A 23,814-nucleotide genomic window follows, 5' to 3' on the forward strand; every position below is an offset into this window, starting at 1 on the left:
ATGTTTGTCCAGAAAGGCGAACCTTAGGAACTAATGGTGATCTTTGTGGATAGGTATATGTAGATACGCATCCTTGAGATCCACGGTAGTCATATATTGACCTTCCTGGATCATCGGCAAGATTGTCCGAATGGTTTCCATCTTGAAAGACGGAACTCTGAGGAATTTGTTTAGAATTTTTAGATCCAAGATTGGCCTGAAAGTTCCTTCCTTCTTGGGAACTACGAACAGGTTTGAGTAAAAACCCAGTCCTTGTTCTGCAATTGGAACTGGGTGTATCACTCCCATTTTTAGAAGATCTTCTACACAGCGTAAGAACGCCTGTTTCTTTGTTTGGTCTGAAGACAAACGAGAAATGTGGAACCTTCCCCTTGGGGGAGAGTCCTTGAATTCTAGAAGATACCCCTGAACAACTATTTCTAATGCCCAGGGATCCGGAACATCTCTTGCCCAAGCCTGAGCAAAGAGAGAAAGTCTGCCCCCTACCAGATCCGATCCCGGATCGGGAGCTACCTCTTCATGCTGTCTTGGTAGCAGGAGCAGGCTTCTTGGCCTGTTTAACCTTATTCCAGCCCTGCAAGGGTCTCCAGGTTGCCTTGGGCTGGGAAGCGTTATCTTGCTTTGCGTCAGCAGAGGTTGCGGCAGGTCCGCTCCTGAAGTTGCGAAAGGAGCGAAAATTAGCCTTGTTTTTGGCCTTAAACGGCCTATCTTGTGGAAGGGCATGGCCATTGCCTCCAGTGATATCTGAAATAATTTCTTTCAGCTCTGGGCCGAAAAGGGTTTTTCCCTTGAAGGGAATATTTAACAGTTTTGTTTTGGACGACACATCCACCGACCACGATTTGAGCCAAAGCGCTCGTCGCGCCACGATGGAAAAACCTGAGTTTTTCGCCGCTAGCTTAGCCAATTGGAAAGCGGCATCAGTGATAAAAGAATTAGCCAGCTTTAAAGTGTGAATTCTATCCATGACCTCATTGTATGAAGTCTCCCTCTGGAGCGACTCCTCCAGGGCCTCGAACCAAAAAGCCGCTGCAGTAGTTACCGGGATAATGCAGGCAATTGGTTGAAGCAGAAAACCTTGCTGAACAAAAATTTTCTTCAGCAAACCTTCCAATTTTTTATCCATAGGATCTTTGAAAGCACAACTGTCCTCTATTGGTATAGTTGTACGCTTAGCCAGTGTTGAAACAACCCCCTCTACCTTAGGGACCGTCTGCCACACGTCCCGCCTAGGGTCGTTTATGGGGAACATTTTCTTAAAGATAGGTGGGGGAGCAAAGGGTACACCGGTTCTCTCCCACTCCCTAGTCACAATATCCGCCACCCTCTTTGGGATCGGAAATGCCTCAGTGTATACAGGGACCTCTAAATATCTGTCCATTTTACACAATTTTTCAGGGACCACCATGGGGTCACAATCATCCAGCGTAGCTAAAACCTCCTTAAGCAGGACGCAGAGGTTTTCCAGCTTAAATTTAAACGCTAAGGAATCTGAATCTGCCTGCTGAGAAACTTTTCCTGTGTCAGAAATTTCTCCCTCAGACAGCCCTTCCCTCACTGCTACCTCTGAGTTTTGTGAGGGTACTACAGATAAATTATCCAAAGCTTCAGATTGCTCATCCTCTGTATTTAAAACTGAGCTATCGCGCTTTCTTGGAAAAACTGGAAGTTTGGATAAAAATGTTGCAAGGGAATTATCCATTTTTGCTGCTAATTGCTGTAAAGTAATAGGGGCCAATGCGCTAGAGGTACTAGGCATCGCTTGCACGGGAGTAACTGGTGTAGACACATGGGGGGAGGAAGGAGGACTATCCTCATTACCCTCCGTTAAGGAATCATCTTGGGCAGTATTATTGTCACTGGATGATCCTTAAAATGCTTAGATGTTTTTGCACACTTTAAACATAAATGCAATGGGGGTACTGCCATGGCTTTTGATCATAAAGAACAAGGTCTATCTGAAGGCTCAGACATGTTTGACAGACACAGACAACAGTAAAATATTGAAAAAAATACTTTTTGAAAAAACGTTACTGTCTCTTTAAATGTTATAAAGGACACACTTTTTTACCAAATCATCAAAAAAAACATCCAATCTTAATGAAATTTTCACCACATGATCCTAATGCCTTGAAATGATTGCACACAAGTTTTCAAATCGTTTAACCCCTTAATGCCCAAACCGGCGCAAAATGAAGTTAATACCCGGTTTAACCCACTACAGTACGATGCCACAGTCTTTGTTGTGGCTTTACCTTCCTTTAGGGTTAATTGCAGGTGTAAATTAAGCCTCCCTGAAGTCCTCCTGTACTCTAAAGGCTCTGCACATGAAGCTGCGTGGAGCTGTGTTGCAAATCAACTGCGCAATTGAGGCGCGAAAATGAGGCCCCCCTCCTTCCTTCTCCAGAGTTATGGGGCCTTCCTGAGTCAGATTAGCTGTCTTATAATATGCCAGGCGTAAAAAGTCCCCAAAAAGTGTTTTCAATCGTTTAAAAAAATAAGATTACCTTAATAAAGTAATCGATTCAACCCATCACAGTGTCTGCCAGTATAAAAGCCCTTAACTAAAGCCATCATTCTATACTGTGTCTCAGAAAATGGCTTACCTTCCCTCATGGGATATCTGTCAGTCTTCTAGCACTACCAGGTCTTGTTAGAAAAAATTACTGAAACATACCTTAAGCAGTATAAGCCTGCAAACTGTTCCCCCCAACTGAAGTTCTCCTGTACTCAACAGTCCTGTGTGGGAACAGCCATGGATTTTAGTTGCAACATGCTAAAATCTTTTTCCTCTCAGCAGAAATCTTCATCGCTTTCTGCCTCAGAGTAAATAGTACAAACCGGCACTATTTTAAAATAACAAACTTTTGATTGAAGAAATAAAAACTACAAATCTAACACCACATACTCTTTACCCTCCCGTGGAGATGCTACTTGTTAGAGCGGCAAAGAGAATGACTGGGGGGGCGGAGCCTGAGGGGAGCTATATGGACAGCTTTGCTGTGTGCTCTCTTTGCCACTTCCTGTAGGGATTGAGAATATCCCACAAGTAAGGATGAATCCGTGGACTGAATACACCAAGTAAGAGAAATTGTTTGGTTTTTTTAAACAAAGAGTTAGGGAATTACATATCCAACAAGTTCTAATATGCGTCTCTTTTTCCTTTGCCTTTTTTTTGCTGGCGTAAAATTTGATATGTAAACCCCCCCAATATGTAAATAATGTTATAACAACATACTTCCTTTTCCTTTCTGTACCCCAAAATGGTATTTCAATAAAAGTAATTGAAAATAAAAAAAAAGGGAGGGAACACTGGTGGAGAGCCCTACTAATTATCGAGTTTAGGTGTTTCAGCCACATCCATTGCCAACATGCATAAAATCAAGCACATTACCATGGAATCTTCATAGATAAACATTGGCAGTACAAAGTACTGAAGAGCTTAGTGACTGGTACTGTGATAGAATGCCACCTTTGCATCAGTTTGTGAAATTTCTAGATGTGCCCCGGTCAACTGTAAGTGCTATTATAAATAAGTGAAAGTGTCTAGGAGCAACAACAGCCCAGCCATTATGTCGTAGACCATTCAAACTCACAGAGTGGGGTCGCGAGTGCTGAAGCACCTAGCGTGTAAAAATCGCCTATTATCTGTTGCATCACTCACTACAGAGTTCCAAACTACATCTGGAAGCAACATCAGCACAAGAACTGTGCGTTAGGGCTTCATGAAATGGGTTCCCATGGTTGAGCAGCTGTTCACATGAAGTGTTCTACACAGGATCTTTTTAAATGGTGCAAAAACCTGGCTGATTTATCTGATCAGCCGGCTAACATTTAAGTCAATATTGAGCTAAAATGAGCTAATATTAGATTTTTCAATGTTTATTGCACAAATCATCATTAAACACATGTTAAAGTATGCAATTAATTTGTGCTTTGGAAAGCAAAAAAAATAATATTACAAAGTACTGCACTGCCCCCACCTGGCTACTTTATAATAGTCCAATATGCAACAGCAGCTATACCTTAGGAACTTAGAGTGCCGGTGTAGACAGGGCATCTGTCAATACCACAAACATAATGAAGGGCATATACAGGTCCACAGCACAATTTGAAAGCAGCTAGAATCTAGGTTATTTGCTGATCCTGAGCTTACCTAGATAAACCTTTCATCAAAGGATAACAAGAGAAGGAAGCAAATTAAATAATAGAAGTAAATAGGAAAGTTGTTTAAAATCACTTGCTTTTTCTAAATCATGAAAGAAAAAAATTGGGTTTCATGTCCCTTTAATCATGCATCTATTAAAACACAGGATGATACTCTCCTTAAAGTGAATGTAAACTTTAACAAATGTGTGCCCGCTTTTTAAAAATCCTATTAAAAACAGGGGCACTTTCATTCATTAAAGTTTACATTTCACCGGTTTTGTTAAAATACTTACCTTTTCTTCTTAAAAGCCGGACCAGTGATTACCCCGCCTGCCGCTCGTCTCTTCATATTTCAGAAATGAAGAATCTGGCTTCCTCCAATCACAGCATGGCCTCAGGCAATGTTTGCTCTGGGGGGGGAAGCAGTGATTGGAGGATACTGGATTCTTTATTTCTGACGTAAGAAGAAACGAGCAGCAGGTAGGGGAATCGTTGGTCCGGCTTTCAAAAAGAAAAGGTAAGTATTTTAACAAAACTGGTGAAATGTAAACTTTGATGAATGAAAGTGCCCCTGTTTTTAATAGAATTTTTAAAAACTGGGAACACATTCGTCAAAGTTTACTTTCACTTTAAATACACTGTATTCGTGCCATTCAGGCAATCATTTACATTTTACACATTGTTACTGTCACCTACCGGTAGAAATGTATCATTATAGGGTACATTTTACAACAATTGGTTACATTTTATATACAATTGTTTTATTTGTAATAATTTCAATACTACAACTAAAATAAAAGTTAATAAATATATAATATATATATATATATATATATATATATATATATATATATATATATATATATATATATATATATATATATATATATATATATATATATACACACACAACACACAGAGAAAACCCAGCACTCACTTACAAGCTCTCAGCTAAGATTTAAAAGCAAAACTGGAAAGGTTAGTCACCGCATCTAACCAAATGGGACAAGCTCAGGTACCACGTCAAGGTCCTCTCCAATACCTGAGATCCTAAAACAGCCACACAATGCAAGCTTTCAAATCCAAACAAACTGAAAACAAAAAAAGGGTGCACAGGAATATGTAATCACCCTAGACATATACAAAACACGGAAGGGAACTGCACTCTCATACCGGACCGGGTACACATCCTATGACCCTGCAACATGCTCAGCCCTGGGTGCCACTGGCGGTGACTAACCTTTCCAGTTTTGCTTTTAAATCTTAGCTGAGAACTTGTAAGTGAGTGCTGGGTTTTCTCTGTGTATTGTATTAATTTGTTTTGTAATTTTCCCTATGGTTCTTGCACCCAGACCTGTCTGGGGTTAACTGCTTGCGGCTCTGGGGACAGCACAGCTTCCTGTGAGTGCCAGTGGCACCCAGGGCTGAGCATGTTGCAGGGTCATAGGGTGTGTACCCGGTCCGGTATGAGAGTGCAGTTCCCTTCTGTGTTTTTTATATATATATATATATATATATATATATATATATATATATATATATATATATATATATATATATATATATATATATATATATATATATATATATACACACACATACACACACACACTACTGACTATGAATACTTTCAAACACTACATTCTCTATAAGGCCTATTATGTTTTTATAAGAAGATAGACCAGTCACAGTCTCTATTGAGACCCTTGGGATACATTGCATCTAATTCATATATCTAATACATTTCTTTCTTCTTTAGCAATTTTTCCCTATCTGCACCATTTCTTTGAGTTTTCACTGTATCTATTATTTGCCACCTTAACTGGCTTATTTGATGACCATGCTGAAGAAAATGGTTAGCTACTGGTGCCAGTAAATCTTCACTTCTGATATTTGATCTGTGCTGACTTATGCGTTCTCCTGCTTTACGAGTAGACTCCCCTATGTAAATTAAAGAACAAGTACATTTTATCATAGATATAATATATGCAGATACACAAGTGATTGATCTTATACTTTTTCCTACTTCTATGTATCCTATATTGTAAGACAAATACCATTCTATCTGTTTTCTTTTGCCCGCTTTATGAGATTGTTATCTGGGCCTTCTAAGTGAGTTTCTATTAGTTGTTTTGGATAGCCTCTTTTGACGAATTTCCCTTCCATTTCCTTTAATCTTGTTTTCACGATTCGCTGAACACGCAATAATTGACTTTTAGGGAGATAATCTATCATAAGTCAAAGTATTATTATCTGTCTTTCGTGTATAAATCAAATTGTATTGTGTTGCCATTCTTATAGACTGTTGTGTCTAAAAAGGATACTGAGTTTCACTGTATGTTAATGAAAATTACAGGCCCACACTTCTGAGTTTAATGTTTACAAATCTCAACAGAGATCCTTTGTCACACCACCACACGCCAAATATATAGTCTATATAGCTCCACTATGTGGCGCCATATTGCAAAAAAATCTTTATTACTATAGACCAGGGGTGCCCAATAGGTAGATCCTAAAGGTGCTGCTGGTAGATCGGAGAATGTGATAAAAACTGTGGTCAAGTTACGGGATCTCAACAATGGGGCGTGAGTAGAATATGGTTGCTAGGGATACTGCTTTCTCTACCGAGGGGGTGAAGGGGCGGGTCATTAAACAGTCTGATGATCGTACACAAAAAGTACTACAGGATTGGATCTTGAGGGACATCGATTTCAACCAATCAATGTAGATGATTTTTGAAGGACAACACAAATGGCCTATCAAAAACATGGTTGAGTGAGTTCTCTCCCAAAGGATATGGCGGTATAGAATAGTTAGGAGGGCAAGCGTCAATAGATAGAAAAAGTAAAGGCAGAGGCTGCTGTGCTATGCTAAAGGAACAAGTCTGATTGACATCTGGAAAATGAAGGCTACTTTATAATGCTGGCCGGCAAATTTTTTTGTGGAGAAACAATCCTCACATCAACATGCACAATGCTAAACATTAGCTGGAGTGGTGTAAATCAAGCTAGCTGCCACTGGAGCAGTGGAAACATGTTCTCTGGAATGATGAATCACCCTTCACTATGACAGTCTGATGTAACATACTAGGAGAATACTACCTACAGTAATATATAGTTCTTATACTATAAAGTTTGGTGGAAGAGGGATAATCGTCTGGTGCCATGTTTTAGAGTTTGGGCTAAGCCCCTTAGTTCCAATAAAGGGTCATCTTAAAGTGAAAGTCAATCCTAGCGTTTTACAAAAGGTTATTGCCCTTTGCAGTTTTGGCTGAATAGGCACACATTTCCACAGACACACTCCAAAAGTTGTGGAAAATATTCTCAGAAGAGTTATGGCAGTTTTTAAGCCGCTAAGGGGGGGGGGGGGCGCAACTCCATATTTTTGCCCATGGTTTCCAAATGGGATGTCCAACAAACACAATTTGCCTGACAGAACAAATACTGTCAAGGCAACACAAATGGTGCAGACCAGGGAAGACATAGTAGAGATTACCAGAACATGGAGGAGGTTTAATACTAAGGGTATTTGGTTAATATGACAAAAAAAACATAATTTATGCTTACCTGATAAATTTATTTCTCTTGTAGTGTATTCAGTCCACGGGTCATCCATTACTTATGGGATATATTCCCTTCCCAAAAGGAAGTTGCAAGAGGATCACCCAAGCAGAGCTGCTACATAGCTCCTCCCCTCACATGTCATATCCAGTCATTCGACCGAAACAAGACAAGAAAGGAGAAACCATAGGGTGCAGTGGTGACTGGAGTTTTAATTAAAATTTAGATCTTCCTTAAAAGACAGGGCGGGCCGTGGACTGAATACACTACAAGAGAAATAAATTTATCAGGTAAGCATAAATTATGTTTTCTCTTGTTAAGTGTATTCAGTCCACGGGTCATCCATTACTTATGGGATACCAATACCAAAGCCAAAGTACACGGATGATGGGAGGGACAAGGCAGGAACATTAAACAGAAGGAACCACTGCCTGTAGAACCTGTCTCCCAAAAACAGCCTCCGAAGAAGCAAAAGTGTCAAATTTGTAAAATTTTGAAAAAGTGTGAAGTGAAGACCAAGTTGCAGCCTTGCAAATCTGTTCAACAGAGACCTCATTCTTAAAGGCCCAGGTGGAAGCCACAGCTCTAGTGGAATGAGCTGTAATTCTTTCAGGGGGCTGCTGTCCAGCAGTCTCATAGGCTAAACGTATTATGCTACGAAGCCAAAAGGAGAGAGAGGTTGCCGAAGCTTTTTGACCTCTCCTCTAACCAGAGTACACGACAAACAGGGAAGAAGATTGACGAAAATCTTTAGTTGCCTGTAAATAGAATTTCAGGGCACGGACTACGTCCAGATTATGCAAAAGTCGTTCCTTCTTTGAAGAAGGATTAGGACATAATGATGGAACAACAATCTCCTGATTGATATTCCTGTTAGAAACAACCTTAGGTAAAAACCCAGGTTTAGTACGCAGAACTACCTTGTCTGAATGGAAAATCAGATAAGGAGAATCACAATGTAAGGCCGATAATTCAGAGACTCTTCGAGCCGAGGAAATAGCCATCAAAAACAGAACTTTCCAAGATAAAAGCTTAATATCAATGGAATGAAGGGGTTCAAACGGAACCCCTTGAAGAACTTTAAGAACCAAGTTTAAGCTCCACGGAGGAGCAACAGTCTTAAACACAGGCTTAATCCTAGCCAAAGCCTGACAAAAAGCCTGGACGTCTGGAACTTCTGCCAGACGTTTGTGTAAGAGAATAGACAGAGCAGAAATCTGTCCCTTTAACGAACTAGCAGATAAGCCCTTTTCTAAACCCTCTTGTAGAAAGGACAATATCCTAGGAATCCTAACCCTACTTCATGAGTAACCCTTGGATTCGCACCAATATAAATATTTACGCCATATCTTATGGTAAATTTTTCTGGTAACAGGCTTCCGTGCCTGTATTAAGGTATCAATAACGGACTCCGAGAAGCCACACTTTGATAGAATCAAGCATTCAATGTCCATGCAGTCAGCCTCAGAGAAATTAGATTTGGATGTTTGAAAGGACCTTGTATTAGAAGGTCCTGCCTCAGAGGTAGAGACCATGGTAGACAGGACGACATGTCCACTAGGTCTGCATACCAGGTCCTGCGTGGCCACGCAGGCGCTATCAGAATCACCGATGCTCTCTCCTGTTTGATCTTGGCAATCAGTCGAGGTAGCATCGGAAATGGTGGAAACACATAGGCCATGTTGAAGACCCAAGGGGCTGTCAGAGCATCTATCAGAGCCGCTCCCGAGTCCCTGGACCTGGATCCGTAACAAGGAAGCTTGGCGTTCTGGCGAGACGCCATGAGATCCAGATCTGGTTTGCCCCAACGATGAATCAGTTGAGCGAAGACCTCCGGATGAAGTTCCCACTCCCCCGGATGAAAAGTCTGGCGACTTAGAAAATCCGCCTCCCAGTTCTCCACGCCTGGGATGTAGATCGCTGACAGGTGGCAAGAGTGAGACTCTGCCCAGCGAATTATCTTTGAGACTTCCAACATCGCTAGGGAACTCCTGGTTCCCCCTTGATGGTTGATGTAAGCCACAGTCGTGATGTTGTCCGACTGAAATCTGATGAACCTCAGTGTTGCTAACTGAGGCCAAGCTAGAAGAGCATTGAATATTGCTCTGAACTCCAGAATATTTATTGGGAGGAGTTTCTCCTCCTGAGTCCATAATCCCTGAGCCTTCAGGGAGTTCCAGACTGCGCCCCAACCTAGAAGGCTGGCATCTTTTGTTACAATCGTCCAATCTGGCCTGCGAAAGGTCATACCCTTGGACAGATGGAGCCGAGAAAGTCACCAGAGAAGAGAACCTCTGGTCTCTTGGTCCAGATTTAGCAGAGGGGACAAATCTGAGTAATCCCCATTCCACTGACTTAGCATGCATAATTGCAGCGGTCTGAGATGCAGGCGCGCAAATGGCACTATGTCCATTGCCGCTACCATTAAGCCGATTACTTCCATGCACTGAGCCACTGACGGGCGTGGAATGGAATGAAGGACACGGCAAGCATTTAGAAGTTTTGATAACCTGGACTCCGTCAGGTAAATCTTCATCTCTACAGAATCTATAAGAGTCCCTAGAAAGGAGACTCTTGTGAGTGGTGATAGAGAACTCTTTTCCACGTTCACTTTCCACCCATGCAACCTCAGAAATGCCAGAACTATCTCTGTATGAGACTTGGTCATTTGAAAGCTTGACGCCTGTATCAGGATGTCGTCTAGATGATACGGAGCCACCGCTATGCCTCGCGGTCTTAGAACCGCCAGAAGGGAGCCCAGAACCTTTGTAAAGATTCTCGGGGCCGTAGCCAACCCGAAGGGAAGAGCTGCAAACTGGTAATGCCTGTCTAGAAAGGCAAATCTTAGGTACCGATAATGATCTTTGTGAATCGGTATATGAAGGTAGGCATCCTTTAAGTCTACTGTGGTCATGTATTGACCCTCTTGGATCATGGGTAGGATGGTTCGAATAGTTTCCATTTTGAATGATGGAACTCTTAGGAATTTGTTTAAGATTTTTAGGTCCAAGATTGGTCTGAAGGTTCCCTCTTTCTTGGGAACCACAGATTTGAGTAAAACCCTTGCCCTTGTTCCGTCCGCGGAACTGGGTGGATCACCCCCATTACTAAGAGGTCTTGCACACAGCGTAGAAATGCCTCTTTCTTTATTTGGTTTGCTGATAACCTTGAAAGATGAAATCTCCCTTGTGGGGGAGAATCTTTGAAGTCCAGAAGATATCCCTGAGATATGATCTCCAACGCCCAGGGATCCCGAACATCTCTTGCCCACGCCTGGGCGAAGAGAGAAAGTCTGCCCCCCACTAGATCCGTTTCCGGAAAGGGGGCCGTTCCTTCATGCTGTCTTGGGGACAGCAGCAGGCTTTCTGGCCTGCTTGCCCTTGTTCCTGGACTGGTTAGGTTTCCAGGCCTGTCTGGAATGAGCAACAGTTCCCTCTTGTTTTGAAGCGGAGGAAGTTGATGCTGCTCCTGCCTTGAAATTTCGAAAGGCACGAAAATTAGACTGTTTGGCCTTTGATTTGGCCCTGTCCTGGGGAAGGGTATGACACTTACCTCCAGTAATGTCAGCAATGATTTCTTTCAAGCCGGGCCCGAATAAGGCCTTTGAAAGGAATATTAAGCAATTTAGATTTAGAAGTCACGTCAGCTGACCAGGATTTAAGCCATAGCGCTCTGCACGCCTGGATGGCGAATCCGGAGTTCTTAGCCGTTAGTTTGGTTAAATGTACAACGGCATCAGAAACAAATGCATTAGCTAGCTTAAGTGCTTTAAGCTTGGCCATAATTTCATCCAATGGAGCTGTGCGAATGGCCTCTTCCAGAGACTCAAACCAGAATGCCGCAGCAGCAGTGACAGGCGCAATGCATGCAAGGGGCTGTAAGATAAAACCTTGTTGAACAAACATTTTCTTAAGGTAACCTAATTTTTTATCCATTGGATCCGAGAAAGCACAACTATCCTCCACCAGGATAGTGGTACGTTTAGCTAAAGTAGAAACTGCTCCCTCCACCTTAGGGACCGTCTGCCATAAGTCTCGTGTGGTGGCGTCTATTGGAAACATTTTTCTAAATATCGGAGGAGGAGAAAAGGGCACATCGGGTCTATCCCACTCCTTGCTGATAATTTCTGTAAGCCTTTTAGGTATAGGAAAAACGTCAGTACACACCGGTACCACAAAGTATCTATCCAACCTACATATTTTCTCTGGAATTGCAACCGTGTTACAATCATTCAGAGCCGCTAATACCTCCCCTAGCAATACACGGAGGTACTCAAGCTTAAATTTAAAATTAGAAATCTCTGAATCCGGTCTCCCTGGATCAGATCCGTCACCCACAGAATGAAGCTCTCCGTCCTCATGTTCTGCAAATTGTGACGCAGTATCAGACATGGCTCTCACATCATCAGCGCGCTCTGTCCTTAACCCAGAGCTATCGCGCTTGCCTTTTAATTCAGGCAATTTAGATAATACCTCTGTCATAACAGCAGCCATGTCTTGCAAAGTGATTTGTATGGGCCTCTCTGATGTACTTGGCGCCACAATATCACGCGCCTCCTGAGCGGGAGGCGAAGGTACTGACACGTGAGGAGAGTTAGTCGGCATAACTTCCCCCTCGTTGTCTGGTGATAATTTCTTTACAGATATAAATTGACTTTTATTCAAAGTGACATCAATACATTTAGTACACATATTTCTGTGGGGCTCCACATTGGCCTAAAAAACATAGTGAACAAACAGATTCATCTGTGTCAGACATGTTTAAACAGACTCACAATGAGACTAGCAAGCTTGGAAAATCCTTTCAAATAAATTTACAAGCAATATAAAAAACGCTACTGGGCCTTTAAGAAGCACAAAAAATCGTCACAGTTGAAATAACAATGAACCAAATCAGTTATAGCAACCAAATGTTCACAGTAAATGTATTAAGTTAGCAAAGCATTGCACCCACTAGCAAATGGATGATTAACCCCTTAATACCCAAAAACGGATAATCAATTTAACAATTAACGTTTTTATCACAGTCAAACACACTGTCACAGGTCTGCTGTGACTGATTACCTCCCTCAAAATGAATTTTGAAGACCCCTGAGCTCTCTAGAGACGTCCTGGATCAAGGAGGAAGAAGCAGGAAGACTGAAACTGAATTTTTACTGCGCAAAAAAGCGCTAAAATAGGCCCCTCCCACTCATATTACAACAGTGGGAAACCTCAGTAAACCGTTTCTATGTAGAAATAAACGACAGCCATGTGGAAAATCATGCCCCAAAAGATTTATCACCAAAGTACCTCACAAAAAAAAAACGAACAACATGCCAGTAAACGTTTTAAACATGCACTTTAAAAGTTAGGTAGTGTTATTAATAAGCCTGCTACCAGTCGCTTCTACTGCAGTTAAGGCTCATACATTACTTCAGTATTAATAGTATTTTCTTAGTCAAATTCCATTCCTTAGAAAATTACTTATTGTACATACATTCATCAGCCTGATACCAGTCGCTACTGCATTTAAGGCTGTACTTACATTACATCGGTATCAGCAGTATTTTCTTAGTCAATTCCATTCCTTAGAAAAATAATTTACTGCACATACCTTGTTTGCAGGATTCCCCACACGCTATTCCCTTTCTGAAAGTTACCCCAATCCTCAGAATGTGCGAGAACAGCCAGTGGATCTTAGTTACTTCTGCTAAGATCATAGAAAACGCAGGCAGATTCTTCCTCCAAATACTGCCTGAGAACAAACAGCACACTCCGGTGCCATTTAAAATAACAAACTTTTGATTGAAGAAATAAACTAAGTATAAAAAACACCACAGACCTCTCACAACGACCTATCTAGTTGAGTTGCAAGAGAATGACTGGATATGACATGTGAGGGGAGGAGCTATGTAGCAGCTCTGCTTGGGTGATCCTCTTGCAACTTCCTGTTGGGAAGGGAATATATCCCATAAGTAATGGATGACCCGTGGACGGAATACACTACAAGAGAAAAAAGGTTTTTTTAAGTTGTGATTAGAATATAACAACACTACAGAGTGACTAAAAAAACAGCACTCCAGCTAAATATTAAGTATATTCACCTTTCCTATTGATTGCCAATATACATCAAAAGATACTCAAACTACTTTCTAAAAAGTACATTAACAATGATGTTCTCAGCTTTAAGCAAAGAGTCTTATTACAAAGAAATCACTGCAAATCGGGTTAAAGGACCATTAAATACAGTCGATTTGCACAATCAACAAAAGCATTTTAAAAAGACAATGCAATAGCACTCCGTCTGAACTTCAAATGAATAGTATATTTTTTTCTGACAAATGTCAGTTATGTCTATTTCCACTCCCACTGCATCATGTGACAGCTATCAGCCAATCACAAATGCATATATTCTGTGAATTCTTGCACACACTCAGTAGGAGCTGGTGACTCAAAAAGTGTAAATATAAAAAGACTGTGCACATTTTGTTAAGAGTAAATTGGAAAGTTGTTTAAAATGGCAAGCTCTATCTAAATCATGAAAGTTTAATTTTGACTTCAGTGTCCCTTTTATCACTCTTTGGTGTAGTTATATTATAACCACACCTCTTTCTTTAAAAAGTTTTTTGTTTTTCCCCCCTATTTTAAATTAGTGCCCCATAGCACTGGTAATACATTATTTTTTTGGAAATGTTTGCCGAGATATAAGTGCACCACATACGTCTTGTTGTATTTGGCTATTATCCTCCAAAAAAACATCATAACTATTGTGTTACATTTTATGCCTGGTGGTCTTTATACTTGTGATAACGTGACATTCTACAATGAAGTTGCTATTGCTCAAACCTTTATTACTTCAGGTACCACAAGCACTTCATCAGGAGAGATCTGATGCCCCAACACTGCTCCTACAGTCCACTGGAGAGGTTTTATTACCAGCTGTCTCATACTCCATGTCAGCCACCCATTTGTGATGCCGGCCACAAAGTCCGATTCCTTATGCAAAGCCCCCTGTCTGTAAAAAATAAATAAATGTAAATAAAAAAATGAAGACAGAAGAGATTTACATTATTTAGGGAAAACAAAGAAAGCACTTCGAAAGAGGCACTTAAATTTCAAGTATATTTATGTTATTTCATTATTGTGGCGAATTGATGTTTGAGTTTGTCCTTCTAAAAGCTTCAAAGGTGTCTTTGAATGAATTTTATTGTGAGAATGTGACACCTTTGAAGCTTTTAGAAGGACAAACTCAAGCATCAATTAGCCACAAAAATGAAAGCAAAGACATCAGCGCCAACTAGTCATATATAAATGTAACATCCCTTTAAGTAATAGAAACACTACACATTTCACTGCACACATTGATGTAAGTTATTACTTTATTATAAAGATATTTTCCCTGTAACCTAATATAACAGGAGGGACAGACAACTCAAAACCATAGCAACTAGTAGTGATATTTACATCCTATGAGCTACTGTCCACACCTGATCATCTCCTGGATGACAGTTCCCAGTCCCAATGGGACTCTACCCTTACGGGTAAAATCTGCTTGGAGCTGACGCAGTGTGACACTTATAAGTCCATTGGTTTTGGCATGTTTGAGAATAAGAGGTATCCAAAAGGTCATCTTGCTATCCCAGTCTGAGCTGTTTACATCACGATTCTCTTTGAAAGCAGAGAAGAGAAAAGACATTCTATCATCATCATCACATTCGGAAGGCCAGGTCACTGTATGCTGTGAAGCCATATTCATTTAGGATTAGGGGAAAGACCTAAAGCAAGAGATAAGGAAATTATTAAGTGCAATAAAAATTGAACATTTGTAATATTAGCTCACTTTAGCTTAATATTGGCTAAAATTTTAGCCAGGTGGTCAGTAAAATCAGCCGGGCGGAGCACCCACTAAAAAGGTTCTAAGGAGAACTCTGTATATCCTACACTAGTGGGAGCTAGCTGGTGATTGGCATGAACAAAATCAGACAAACAATGGCACTATAAAGGCTTTTCCCCTAAATAGGTAATCTGATAATGGGTAGTATATACCTAGTAACAAATTGTTTGGAGGAAATGGTGCTTGTGCATAAATTCCAAATCAGAACAAACAGTGGAACAAAAGAAATTCCACACTAATGTATGCACTTGTAGCACTCTAGGCCCAGACTAATAGGAAGAAAAATTCCATATATTACTGTGGAATTTCTTTTGTTCCACTGTTTGTTCTAGCTGGTGATTGGTGCCTGCACACATTTGTCTCTTGTTATTGGCTGATTAGATGTGTTCAGACAGCAAAGGATATTGAAGGGACATTCCGGTCAAAGTTGAAATGCACATAGATGAATTACATCTTTGAGTAGAAACATATTTGCAATATACATGTATTGGCAAAATTGCTTCTAGTAAAAGTTGTAACTGTTTTAGTGTTAATATTGTTTACTGCACGTGCATGTGAAGCACAGCTAGATATTCTCAGTGCAGCAGGATTTAAATACTCAGCTGCTCAGAGCACCAGTGGGGTTTGTATCATGTCAGCAATTAATAAATTGAGTCATTAGTCAGATAATACAAGCTCTGAGCAAATGCTGTGTTTAAAATGCTGGTGCACAATGCATACTTAAATACACTTTTGAAACCGCTATAGCTTTTATTAGAAGCATTTTTGCTAATACATCTATATTACAAAAATGCTTCTCTTCAAAACTCAAATGCATCCATCCAGAGGCCCAACCTCCTTAAAGCAGCTGATTTACACGGGTCGAGGAAATATATGGCACCACATTCCTGAGCGCACGTTACTGGTTGCAAAATCAGACGGAACAAGCTGTCTGTCATCGAATTTTGTAACCAGAAAGTGCGCCAGACGGGTCGCAGAATCTGTACACCACCACACAACGGCTGCAACGACTTGCACAGCTATTAACCCCTTATACTCAGTGAACAAGTTCAGCCAGTCCCTTCACTTTGTAACAATCTGAGGGGGAGTATTTGAAACAAGTTATCTATTTTTGCGAATAAGAAAAGATGATTGAAAGAGGGTGACTGAGACTCACAAAAAGAGATAACTTGTTTCAAATACTCCCCCCCCCCCTCAGATTGTTACACAGTGAAGGGATTGGTTGAACTCGTTGATTGAGTATAAGGGGTTAATAGCTATGCAAGCAGTTGCAGCCGTTGTGTGGTGGTGTACAGATTCTGTGACCCATCTGGCGCACTTTCTGGTTACAAAATCCGATGACAGACAGCTTGTTGTGTCTGATTTTACAACCAGTAACGTGCGCTCAGTGTGGCATATATTTCCTCGATCAACTGCTTGTAGGAGGTTGGGCCTCTAGCGCACGCGCAGTGAGCGCCACAAACCTCCAGCAGCTGAATGTGTCCACCGGAAGTGACGTAGTGGACACATTCCTATGGTAGACAACTTATTTTAGAACACCGGCACAGCAACTAGTCCAGTGATGGGCCGCCCACCCGCAACTGCTCCCTCCCACCAACGATCTGCACCATCGCTGTGGGATGCAGAGAGGACCACAGAGTGGCCCTCTCTGCATCGACAACTCTGCATATCTATTTCCGCAGTGTCCCACTCGTGGGGCATGCAGAAATAGCGCGTCTCGATCTTTTGAACGAGATTGCGGCAGAGAGAAGCCAAGGACTGCAGCAACGGTCCTTAAAGGGACATTAAACACTAAATACATGCTAGATAGAATGATGCATTCAAAGAAAAGATTAGTCCATGACTAACATGTAGATGTATTTTTTAAAGTTTCATTAGTTGTTTAAAAAGTGACAAAATAAGTGTAAAGTTTTAGTGTCTATAAAACACTGGGAGCTGCAATGTTGTGACTTGTGTTGCCTTCTCTGCTGTGGCCAATTAGAGACAGTTATACATAGGTCACTAGAGTGTGCAGCCAATGGTTGTGCTGGATTTAACCGTGTTCTGCACTTTCATTTCTAACAGGAACTGAAAAGCTCACAATTTCAGAATGGAATTACAGGCAAAGAGGACAAAATAAATAATGAAAGTATATTGCAGAGTTGTTTTATTATATACAATTTATCATTTTATATTACCATCTCAAAGTGTTTAATGTCCCTTTAAGGGCATAACGACCAGTGTCAGGTCGTTAAGGGGTTAAGCAGATTTGATAACAGGAGTAAATTGAAAAGTTGTATGTTATATCTGATTCCTGAAAGAAAAATTGTGTTTCATGTCCTTTTAAGACATCAAAAAGGGAAATGTTGGTGACAAACGTCATATTAGGAGCAGTTGAAGAAGACAAGTCTGTAAAATAAACTAATATTAGGGGGGTATTACCAGAAATGGAAATTAAAAAAAAAAAAAAAGTAAAGTAACTTGGGATCCTGTACAAAGAAAAAAAATGAAAACGTATTTAAAACAAAACCACACGGTATGACAAGCTGGAAACGAAAGTAATCAGGGTGGAGAAAGCGCTGTGTATACGAAAAAGAAGTAAAATATTAAAAAGATAGAAAAAAAGTAATAATAATATAAGCAACTAAAGACAATAGCAACATTATAGGGGGTGGGCAACTATTTTTGACTCACCCCCTCCCTGTATCAAGAGACCACTTCCTAAGTTCCTATCGAAAACGCGAAATGTCCTTCCAGGACACCATCACTTTAAAACCATTGAGTTTTACTAAATGATAGAATGTCTCTTTCGTTTCAGTGACAGCATAACATTATGGGCAAGTGCTGCTCCCTAGTTGTGAGGCTATAGCATGCCTGCGTAGGTAAATCTAACTATACGGTCGGCCATAAGTGGTGATCACTGTTATAAACACATATAAAATGTTCACTAGTTGAAAACTACATGAGGCGAGATGTCCCATTGCCTAAAAATAACGGTCGGTAATAATTTATATTCATAAGAAGGCGAGCACGTCGAACAGCATGTACCTGCCTCTTTTTACGTATTTGTGACGTCATTGGGTTTTCGTGGCGGGAAAACAGAAAACCGGGCTCGAGCTAGGGCTCTTGCAGTGACGTCACGCAACGGGCAGCAGCACGTGATTTGGAACTTACAACTTTTTTTCCCTGTAAGTGACGTTATGTATGGGATACTTCTGTTAGATAAATACTAGTTTATGTATGCTCTCCTCACTGTTCTAGATATAGGCAATATATTCTCTGTATATATTATTTATAGGTTTGTATGACAGAATGGAAAATGTTTAAGATAAAAATAAAATCTTTATATAAGAGAATAAAGTTAATTTGTACAAATTTTAAGAAAGGGAGGTATAGCTGAAATGAACGGAGAACAGTGTAGGAAACAAAACAATACCTTCAATATGGACATTAGGGTTAACAGTTGAAATAGAAACATGGGTAGAATAGATGGGTCTTCTCGCTCTTATCCATTGACATAATTAATGGCAATATAAGGGTAAAATTGCTACCAGGGATACTTAAAGGGACATGAAATCTAAAATGTTTCTTTCATAATTCAGCGCATTCAGGGGTCAGCAAACTTGACACCGCAGATGTTTTAGAACTATGTTTCCCATGATGCTCAGACAGCTTAAAGAGTGTCTAGGCATCATGGGAAATGTAGTTCCAAAACATCTGAGGTGCCAAGGTTGCCAGTGATCTGCCATACAAGTTTTCAATTTACTTTTACTATTTAATTTGCTTTGTTTTTTATATCCTTTGTTAAAAAGAATACCTAGGATGGCTCAAGAGCAGCAATGCACTACTGGGACCTGTCATTTGCTTGCCCAATGTGTTCAGCTAGCTCCCAGTACTGCATTGCTGCTTTTCAACAAAGGATATTAAGATGATTAAGCAAATTTCATAATAGAAGTACATTTAAAAGTTGTTTAACATTTTTAAACTTTATCTGAATCCTGAAAGAAAATTTTGGGTTTCATGTCCCTTTAATCTCTGATGTTAAACCGCTCATTCTGGTATTATAGCAGGATATTGGTTAAATAAATAAAAATGTTTTTATATATATATATATATATATATTTTTTTTTTTTTTTATTGCTTTATGCCATTGAAATCCTTTGCTGAAGGAGCAGCAATGCACTACTGAGAGCTAGCTGAGCACATCTAGTTAGCCAATCACAAGAGACAAATATGTGCACCAATCACCACTACCTCCCACTAGTGTTGGTTATGTACATATTTTTTTCAGCAATGGATACCAAGAGAACAAAGTACATTTGAAAACAGAAGTGAATTTAAAAGTGTCATAACATAACATGTTTAATTTTGACTTTCCTATCCCTTTAAGGCGCCACATACCACCCTATATGTCTATACATTGTTGATATTGTAATAAGTAATTTATTGTATTTATTATATGTAGCCATATTATTCTGTTTTCTGTCTCAATGCATCATCACAAACAGTAATTGATATATTAATGTTTTCTTGACCACTTTCCACAAGATCATTCCCTCATGCATTAGTAAATTAACCTTTTAAAGCCGTTATGACGTTCTATTCCGTCATAATTAGACTGGGCTTTAAAGCCGTTATGACGGAATAGAACGTCATAGCTAACGGCTGTCCTGAAGCCTTCTGTGCTTCTAGGATTTAATCGCGGTCTGGAGGGCGTTCCTAGGATTGTAGGGACGCCCCCCAGATGTGATCCAATAATTGAAATCTCGCGATCGTATGCACGATCGCGTAGTTTCAATTTGTCTACATCGGAACAGTTGTTCCGATGTAGGCACTTTAACCCTTTCACGAAAGGGTTAAGTAATCGTATGCATTTTTGTAATTTTCCATCTTCTACTACAATTAGGCTATGTACATTGTTTTCAGACTCGGAGAACTAACTCTAATATTTTCTCTTTTGAGTTACAGATTCTACATCTGAGTGTAAACATAATGGCTAAACAGCAGAAGAGAGAGATTTTTTGACAACATACAAAGTTATGTAAACAAACCAATAGACGGATACCTTAAAGTGTGACGTTTACAGTTTAGGTACGTTCACATCTTCAAGATTGTCAGCCTCACAACCTTCCCACGTGATACACAGCAGCTTCTCAGTTTAGACAAGGTCATAAAAATATTTATTGGATTTTTTTTTGTATTAGTGATTGCAATTGGTAACTAACAATGACGTGCTTCTGATATTCAGAACATGTGCTACCACCTTTGTAGTGAGTCAAAAAAAAAGTTGCAATGAAGCTGGACTGTCATTCAGCATCTAAATAACTTATTACACACAGAATGTTAGTAGAGTATATGAAGAGGTGTGCAGTATAACTTTAACATACGTCCCAACATGTGTGAATGAGGGTCACAGAAGGTTGATAGGAGCGCTTCACCGTTTTGTGGGTGGAGCCATATTGGGAGGGGAGGCATCATGGGTGGAATTGTGGGCGTGTATGGGTGGTTTGTGGTTGTTTAAGGGCAGTTTCTGGGTGGTCTGTGGGTGGGGCTAAGAGAAATTCTGTAAAGAGTGACTTAAAGCTGTCTCAGAGGGACAGACGGACCCCTTCACTACCAGGACTTTTTTGGTAATTTGCAGGCTGCTAACTGCAGCTGTACACCACACTTCTATTATTCTTGGCAGTGGAAGGGTTAATCGGGTAGCTTGTAAGATTCATTTAAGCTTTAGTGTAGATTACCCTTGCACCTGACATATCCTACCCCCTAATCCCTCCCAAATAGCTCTCTTCCCTCCCTCACCCCCACTGGTCACCACTATCTTGGGTACCGGCAGACAGTCTACCAATATTAATTTTTAAGGCAATTTTGGTTTTTATTAGAGGCTTTTAGAGATCCTGCTTGTGGTGGCTTTTCTTGCCCCCTAGTTACCTTTTGTATGGCGGGATCTACAAGGTTAGAGGCAAGAGAATCATTAGTTCTTTTCTATTTGTTTAGAAGTTATGGAGGTACGAAGGTGTCTTTTCCATATTCATCATTTAGAGGATGATTGCAATGGAGAGCTGGATTGGGTTTATGTATATAAAAGTGGTACTTTATGCTGGCCTGCTTGCCTGGAGAGAAGTATCTTTTTGTCCTGAGTATAGGGAAACTTACAGAAGATTTCCCAAAAGTTCAATATCACCGTAACTTATAGAGATAATGTCCATATATTAGGTACAATGTAGCAAGGAAAGAAAGCAGTGTATTCAAACAGTATGTTGTTAGCCCCTAAGAGAGCACATATTCAATTCCACATGCACTAGTTAAGCATATATGGTGTAATAAGCCAAGAACAAGTAGCGGTAATTGGTACAGAGGATACAAACCTCCAGACTCACCCCCAAACACTGATGAGCGACTTTCCACAACATGCACAAAAGGTGTTGAAGGCTTCCAGGACAAAGGCTCCGTCATCCCAGTGAATCGCAGCTCCTGTGCGGGATTATACACTAGACGAGCCTCCCTCTACAGCGTCACCTGTGTCTTGCAAGCGTCTGACGTCATCTCGGGGGCGTACCACAAAGGGGTGTGTAAGTCTCCTCCAATCCGCTCCAACACCGGGTTCCGAATCTTCAGCTCTCCTAGGGGCAATGCAATGTAATGTAACGGCTGGCCACAAAAAGGAATGTGAGGCTGTGTGGGCTCCTGAGAAAAACGGGATCCTTGTAGTCCGTAGGTAATAAAGCAAAAAAGAGGTTCAAGAGTCCCAATTTTCAAAAAAATCAAACGACTTTATTAGTAGAAAATAAAATTTCTAGTAGAATACCAGCATGGTAACAGAGAGACAGCTGGTCTTACTAGTTTCGGCTGGATGCCATAATCTAAGACCTGCTGTGTATTACAACATAGGCGTTTAAAAGTAACACTCATCACAGTCATTGGCTACAAGGGAGTGTATAAGAAAACTCCCCCTTAACCCTTACTTAGGCGATGTGTGAAGGGTACAACGGAGTTAATAATCATTGTTACAATACAAGGTATTGGCATGTTTACATAATTACATCAATAACAGGATATTAATATAGTATTAATGGCATTGATGGTTAAGAGATATCAATATAGTAAGTACAAAATAAGAAAAGTACAAGCTAGAATACAATTTGGTAATAATACAGTGTGAAAATGAATGGGGGGAGACTATAATAGTAACAATACTAATAGCTGAATTGTAGTAATAGGCACACAGTGGTTTTCAAAAAGTCATAAATAGTTCTAATCATTCATGGCAATTAGTATAAGAGGGAATGACTCATAAGCTCAATTATCTTTATATGCAATACATCATATCAGTGCTAAAGGTGAAAGGAGATATAAAACTAGATACATGAAGGGAAGTACAAAAAATATTTGTGATGAGTGTTACTTTTAAACGCCTATGTTGTAATACACAGCATGTTGAAAATTGGGACTCTTGAACCTCTTTTTTTTGCTTTATAGGGAAACTTATTGGGTTGAGCCTTTGGTGGGAAGATAGCTTGTACTGAATTGACTTCATCAATCCTATACCCCATATACAGGATAATGGCTAGGCTGTTTATGACTTCTGACTCCTTTCATTTTGAAAACTGTACAGTGTTTAAAATTTTAAAAATACTGATGTGGTTAGCTACCTTTTATTCTGACTTTAAGCTTTTGATACGTTTGTGAAAAGTTAATTAATGATATCTTCTATATTGGAAGCCCTCGTATGTGTGTGTGTTTGTTTTTTTTTGTTTTTCCTCTTGGTTGAATGTTATAGATTTTCCAAACTTGCAAGTTAACATTATTTGAAAATAATAATAAAAAAATCTATACATGGTTATTTGTCTATTTTGCTGTTTGAGCTAGGCCTTTGTCTATAAACAAAAGTGGCGCATAGGCTGTATTTAGCTTTTAACTCCACTGATTAAAATATGTGTTTAGTTGAAAAAAGTATTACCCTGCTCCTTCAGTGTGTATGTGTGTGTGTTTGTTTTTCTCTTGCTTTGCATAGCACTGTGTATTTGCTGATGTTATCTGTGGAACAATGGTTCTTATTCATCTAGTATGAAATATTTAAAGGGACACTGAACCCCAAAAAAATATTTTGTGATTCAGATAGAGCATACAATTTTAAGCAATTTTCTAATTTACTCCTATTATCAAATTTTCTTCATTCTCTTGGTATCTTTATCTTTATTTGAAAAGCAAGAATCCAAGTTTAGATGCTGGCCCATTTTTGGTGAACAAC

The 23,814-nt window shown here is 40.0% G+C and overlaps 2 protein-coding genes across 6 annotated transcripts in view; one reads left to right on the forward strand and one right to left on the reverse strand.

Annotated features, from left to right (window-relative positions):
• Positions 1 to 23,814, reverse strand: part of CHMP7 (charged multivesicular body protein 7) — a 362,230-nt gene that overhangs the window by 157,889 nt on the left and 180,527 nt on the right. For 2 of the 4 annotated variants that reach the window (XM_053717984.1, XM_053717985.1), the window contains 2 exons: positions 15,178 to 15,465; positions 14,537 to 14,705 (listed from right to left, as the gene is read on the reverse strand). In XM_053717984.1, the coding sequence (XP_053573959.1) occupies positions 14,537 to 14,705; positions 15,178 to 15,446 (438 nt within the window). In that variant the 5' untranslated portion in view covers positions 15,447 to 15,465. Of the gene's footprint in view, positions 1 to 14,536; positions 14,706 to 15,177; positions 15,466 to 18,257; positions 18,376 to 21,943; positions 22,055 to 23,814 lie in introns of those variants that run through there. The other 2 variants (XM_053717986.1, XM_053717983.1) reach the window with 2 other exon arrangements.
• The window catches only part of GINS4 (GINS complex subunit 4), a 64,357-nt gene continuing 58,953 nt past the window's right edge, over positions 18,411 to 23,814 (forward strand). The window contains exons 1-2 of one of the 2 annotated variants that reach the window (XM_053717988.1): positions 18,411 to 18,751; positions 20,526 to 20,654. The gene's annotated coding sequence lies outside the window, so the exon portion shown is untranslated. The remainder of the gene's footprint in view (positions 18,752 to 20,525; positions 20,655 to 23,814) is intronic. The other variant, XM_053717987.1, reaches the window with a different exon arrangement.

This window comes from Bombina bombina, chromosome 6, assembly GCF_027579735.1.
Source record: "Bombina bombina isolate aBomBom1 chromosome 6, aBomBom1.pri, whole genome shotgun sequence".
In the NCBI taxonomy this organism is placed as follows: domain Eukaryota; kingdom Metazoa; phylum Chordata; class Amphibia; order Anura; family Bombinatoridae; genus Bombina; species Bombina bombina.